The sequence below is a fragment of the Ciconia boyciana genome, chromosome 2, assembly GCF_034638445.1.
Source record: "Ciconia boyciana chromosome 2, ASM3463844v1, whole genome shotgun sequence".
Lineage (NCBI taxonomy): Eukaryota > Metazoa > Chordata > Aves > Ciconiiformes > Ciconiidae > Ciconia > Ciconia boyciana.
In genome coordinates, this window is record NC_132935.1 from 93,170,955 (window position 1) to 93,176,954 (window position 6,000).

The 6,000-nt window shown below is 43.2% G+C and overlaps 1 protein-coding gene across 2 annotated transcripts in view; it reads left to right on the forward strand.

The window, feature by feature from the left end:
* The window catches only part of GMDS (GDP-mannose 4,6-dehydratase), a 429,522-nt gene extending 423,866 nt beyond the window's left edge, over nt 1–5,656 (forward strand). Inside the window, exons 10-11 of one of the 2 annotated variants that reach the window (XM_072853190.1) lie at nt 4,064–4,132; nt 4,660–5,654. In XM_072853190.1, coding sequence (XP_072709291.1) covers nt 4,064–4,132; nt 4,660–4,722 — 132 coding nt within the window. In that variant the 3' untranslated portion in view covers nt 4,723–5,654. Of the gene's footprint in view, nt 1–4,063; nt 4,133–4,659 lie in introns of both variants that reach the window. The other variant, XM_072853191.1, reaches the window with a different exon arrangement.
* The last annotated feature ends 344 nt before the right edge of the window (nt 5,657–6,000 follow it).

The window sequence follows — 6,000 nt, forward strand, 5'->3', positions numbered from 1 at the left end:
AGCTGTAGTAATAAAGGAAGCCTTGGCCTTCTTTCAGGCCACACTATCTCCTTTTTCTCACATTGTCTTGAGGCTTTACATTTTCAGTTAAAGTTAATTGAATGAGACAGTGATACATTGCACAGTGAAACCAGATCAATCACTGCGCGAGTCAAAATAGGAGTCGTGATGACACTCAGAACAAGAGCTTGGGAAATGTGATATTTACATTAAAATATTTTACATTTTTGTCTCTGGTTTGAAAACCAAATTTAAAAATGCCTTACTGCTTTCCATAACAAATTTCTCTCTGCTTATCTGTATGTATTTGTGTGTATGCATTTGGACAATAAAACTGAATAATCATAAAACCAGATTTAGTAATAATGGGGTATTTTCTACACAGTTACACAGCCTCACTTGCAGAAAAGGTAAAACAGAAAAACTCACATCAGATAGTGTCATTCTTTTCTCTGAGAGGCAGTCATACGACAGTGAGGTGCATATAAAGCCGTAGGAGAGTTTACTCTCATATTAAGTGGCAACAGAGAATTTGACTCCTGTCTTTTCCATCTTCCTTCCCTTTAAGTACTTACCCAAACGTTGTTTCTGACTCTTAGCTTGCAGGTGAAACTTGTCATTCACTTATGTTAACTGTATTTGCATGGAAAATAAGGGCTTGTTCCTCCCAAAATGGATAACTAACAGCAAAGACTTAATTTTATGTTCATGATCTGAGTACTGTAAAAACAACAGAAAGCCTTAACCAGTGTTTTCAGGGTTGCAGACTCTCAGCTCAGTATCTAAATCCTCAGGGTTTTCATGGAGTCAAAGAGCTTTGTTTTCCTGTGAGTATGTAAAGCACAACGCCACAGAAAAAGTTATCCTACAGGAACACGAAACATGAAGTGGTCTCATTTCATCAGGTGCCTTTCCATCATGAATAGGAATACTGGGCAGTTTACATTCAGCAGCAGCAGCTGTTTTTCGAGAACACCACCCCCCCCCATCCCACCCCCCAAAAAAATCCAGGTTTTCTCTGGTGGAACCTCACCTCTTCTTTCTTTGCTTTCTGATCTGGTTGTACCTCCAGAGAGTGAAGCCCTGACACTGAAAAATCGATACACTTTAACGATCGTCATGCCAGAAGTTTTTTTGGGTTGTGGTTTTTTTGTGGATTTTTTCCTTTTGGAAGCCTGACAGATGCATCTCTGGTTTCAGTGAAAGACTTGAATATTACAAACAAGCAGTCATTCTGTTCCAAGAGAAGCTTTTTTAAATATTCTTATTTTATTGTAATTACCTTATTGTTTTCATATTATGAGCTACTCGTAGAAAAATACAGGAAACATGACTACAATACAATCCTTTAATCAGGAATAGCTTTGTTCCAGTCATTATTTCCATTCAGTGTTGAAACTTTGACTAATAAGAATACAATCAAACCTTGGATTTAGATGTAATATGGTGTTAATATTATGGTTTCATTTGATCTCTGTACCTAGTAACTTCTGTAAGAGAACCTTTTAAAAAGTGCCTAGGAGACTTTTTGTCCATAATGCTATTTTCAAGTAAATACAACTACAAAGTAGTGTTTCTCAAAAGTACACAAACTTCTTCAGCAGAGCCATTTAAAATCTTTTTTTATGATTTTATGACAATCTAACCTACATCAGCTGGGGAATTTTTATTATCATATATATTAAATCTTCTTTTTTCTCTTTTTTTTTTCTCACAGATTATGCCATAATACCTTTACTGCATCATTGTTAAAGCATGTGAACTTTTCAAGGAAAAATACTTTTTTTTTTATATACTAAAATGGATTTAATACACTAGTTGTTTGTGTTACCTCTATGTATAATCCAGCACTGCAAATAACTTAACTTACTGATTTGCAACCTCCCCCCAACCTTATTTTGGCCTATCCAGCAGCTGAGTGTTTATGTTTTTGAATGAAGGGCTGGAATTAGGTAAAGTATTTTTTTAGATAAACTGTTTTAACAAAAAGCATTTGTCCAAGAAAGTTAAAAGACTGCTCCCAAGCTGTTCAAAAGCAGAATGCAGCTATGTACAGCAGGCGATGGCAATTCATTCTGTTCTTCCCAGTCCATTTTTTTTTAATGGGAAGCCAGTATCCTAGATAAGGCTCAGTTTCAAAGGATGTTTTCGATATAAAGATTGTGGATGTAAAACTATTACTTACACAGCATTTATAAAAATGAAACTTTAAGTTTTATGATATGGGTTTTATGACTTAAAACTAGGTGTGGTATTAAAACACTTCACTTCTAGCTAACGGTCTGAATTAGGACTGAATAAAAGGCAATTGTTTTTATACTGAAATTATTGTTTTAAGAAGGATTTCCTTGTTTCCAGGCACATATATACACACGTATATAATGCAAATTAAACCGAACTCCAGATAAAAGGCATACCTCCACGAGCACATTAGGGTTTGATCCAAATTTTATCAAAGTTAGTGGGCATCTTTCCCATTTCAAACCAGATTTTGCAATCCGTATTCACAGGACCCTCCAGGGGATCCCTCAAGTTGATGCGGTTTAGCATGACTTGGCCTCAAATGTCTGCTGCAGTTTCTAAAAACCCATTATAAGGCTGCAGTAGGAAATCATTTAGTCTAATTTAAGGAAATCACGGCATTTTTTATTTTCATATCACTTTGTTCTGATCTGTCTGTTTACTCTTTTCTGAAGGCAGGCTGAAAGGTTTTTAGCCTAAAGACTGAACTAGTAAAAATGCTGCCTGGAATAGTCTCGGCAGACGTGTTTGTTCCACATCCCCTTCTTCAGTGCAATGTTTCCTTTGGTGGATTTCCTCTCCTCCTGGAAGCGAGCTGCCTAGCTTTCTGGAGCACCATTACGAAGAAGAATTTCCTACATTTTACTGCACAGGATGAGGTGATTTTGGAAGTTAACATGACCTGAACCACACATGCACAAAAGATAGCATCTGAAAAATGCAGTGTGCGGGCAGTACAGTTAAAAAAAACTACAGCCAGAAAATGCTCGTTAGCTCCGCCGCTGGCCAGAGAGTGGAAGAGGGAGAAGAAAGGCAGTCCATGCATTTTTCTGGAAAGCCTGCTGTGTTACCACCATAAAGTCAAATGCAAGAGCAGAATTCAGCCTTAGCCTGGTTGTTCTGTAACAAAGTTGGTTTTGTTTGGTTTTCTTTAAACCTAGACAGATATAATTTTAGTATTTACTGCTACAGAGAAACGAAGCTTGTGAGGAGAGATAATATATTAAATCAACACATACAGTTGGAAAAAGCTGACTATTTAAACACAGTATTCAAATTTTAAAGGAAGATGCAGTCAGTTTCATTCAATGAGAAATGCAGTCAAAGGAGCGTTTTTCTTTGTTTACTTATGTTACATTATTTTTGATGTGGGATTGTTTTGCTGTGGTAGCACTTTTAAGAATACTTGAACAGTAAGGTGAATACGACCAAAGTCTTGGTTTCTGTCATGGTTTCAAGATAATTTCTTTTCATTTATGAGATATTAAGACTTTTCTCTCCATGTGGATGCTCAAAATACTATAGAAAAAAAGATGTAGGCGTTCAAAAGCTGGATGTTTACTACTGTTGCATGTGGTTACCCATATTCATAACAGTCTTTCAGCATCATATGTCTGTGATCACGTTTTTATTTGAAAGAGAATAGTTGTCATGTTTGCTCTATGACTTACATTATTTAAACAAATGGGGGGGAAAAGAATTTGAAACAGCTCATTCAATAGCATGACTAAGACATATGACAACTTCTTACAAAATGTTCACCATTATACAGCCGTAAGACTGGAGTTCAAACCCCGCACACACAAGAAAACAATAACTCTTTTGGTCTAAAATAGCCTGGTGAAAGGATGCTGCCTCCTGGTGATTTATAGGCATATGAGCTTCCACTAAAATTGCATCTTAAAGAAATATTTTGTCCTCGGAAGAGTCCAACAGCAGCTTCCAGCCACGCTCGGCTCACGGGGAAGCATGAGCAGCGGGGAGGCCATCGGGGTGGGGAAGGTGGACGCTTCTCATAGCACACCTCTCTTCTTTTCCGCAGGATTTTCTGCAAGGGGACTGTACCAAAGCCAGACAAAAGCTGAACTGGAAGCCGAGAGTCACGTTTGATGTGAGTGGCCTTTCTGGCGTGCTTTGTACCTGCCGGGTGTTCGTGTCCTCTAAAAGCAATCCAGGGGAGGGGAAGGGAGGGGGGGACCTTTCCATGGGATGACTCGGGCACACTGAGAAATCCCATTTTCGGTGACCCGCCTCGGCTGCTGCTCTTGCTTTGAAGACAGCAGCCACCGTGGCAGCACAGGGCATCCCCAGTGACTCTGCCAACCCGCCCTGGAAAGGGCCCGCAGGCATCAACATCTTGGAAAAGAGCGGGCGCTTGCACAGGGGTGCCAGCAGGGAGACGCAGGCTGTGACTTGAACAAGCCAGTTTCCAGGGAGTCCCGCTGCTCCCGTGACAGAGCCGGGGCCGGGGCCAGGGCCAGGGCCAGGGCCGCTGCGGGAAGAGCTCAGCAAAGCCCCGTCCCCTCCTTGTCCTGCTGCGGGGGGGTGGGGGGCTCGTTGTGCTCCGGGACGCTCCCGACGTGCTGCTCGTTCATCCCCTGCACTGGAGTCCTCATCTGCCTCTCTCCCTCCTCGCAGGAGCTGGTGAGGGAGATGGTGGACGCCGACGTGGAGCTCATGAAGAACAACCCCAATGCCTGAGTCCTGGCGGGTGCCACAGGACCCGTGCCGGGGGCGCACCCCATGGCCAGCACCACCATGAGCTGCCGGGGCTGGGGTGGGTGGCCGCCCCTCCCCGTGACGGTTTTATTGCTGGCCTGCCTGTGCGTGAAAACACGGTTTTATCCCCCTCTCTACCCTCCCAGTGCCTCTCACCCCACACATCGTCCCAGGGTCAGCCCTGCCTGGGCTAACTCTGACTCCTGCCATTAACTGGGGAGGGGTCACAGACACAGCCCCCCACCCCCACCCCCCCGATACTGTACCCGAAGTACTGATCGGCCAGCAAGCCCACTGATTTCCTTTTTTTTAATTAAAACTCATCTTTCTATTACCTAGGACCTCCAGCGCATTTTCAGTACTTTCTCCCATTTGAAAACCAAATGCATCCCATCCCCGGCCTCCTCTCTCCTCCAGCAACAACAGCAGCAAACCTGGTGCTAATGTGGGCTCACCATCCCTCCGGCCCTTGCTCCACGGCTTCCCCTCTTCTGCCTTTCCTGAACACTCCTTGTTTTTCTTTCCTGCAGCCTTACCTCCACCCCAGCAGCCCATTTCCACCACTTGAACTCTGTAAAAGTTTGGATAACTTGATATAACTTGCAGTGAAATCGCCTTTTGACCATGCCGAATTAATTCCTAATTGCTGGAATCGCTTTCAAACCAGTCAGAGGGGGCTTGTAAGCATTTTTCAGATCTTCATTTCAGAGTGTGCGTGAGTCCCAGAAAGCCTTTTTGTCCAGCGCCTTCCCAATCCGGGGGTTTAGGGTGTTTTGGTTTTTGTCTTGTCCCCCCCAGAATCAACCCATTCCCCTTCCATCCTCTTCCCGCTTACTATAATTAGACCTCGGATGGGAGCTTCAGCCATCTCAAAAGATGACTTAAGAAATAAAAACAAAATAAATAAAAAAGCTTAAGAAAAAAATAGAAACTTCAAGGTGAGTAAATATTTTTGCACTTTTCGTGCCAAGGTACCCGGGTTATCCAGAGGTCGTCGAGCCCATGCATTTCCCGTTGGTTTAGGATCTTCCACCCACCAACTGCTCCCATCGTTTTAGCTTTATGCCTCGAAATGAGAGAAGGGGGAGATACACAGGGGGGAGATACACGGGGGGAGATAAACCTTCTCCGAGTGCACCTCTTGCTTTTTTACTTGGCGGGGACGGACGGACGGACGACACCCCTGTTAAAAGGGAGGCGATGGGGTGGCGGGAGGGAGCGCACAGCTGGGGGCAGCGGCTCCGGCTGCGCCCGGGAGCA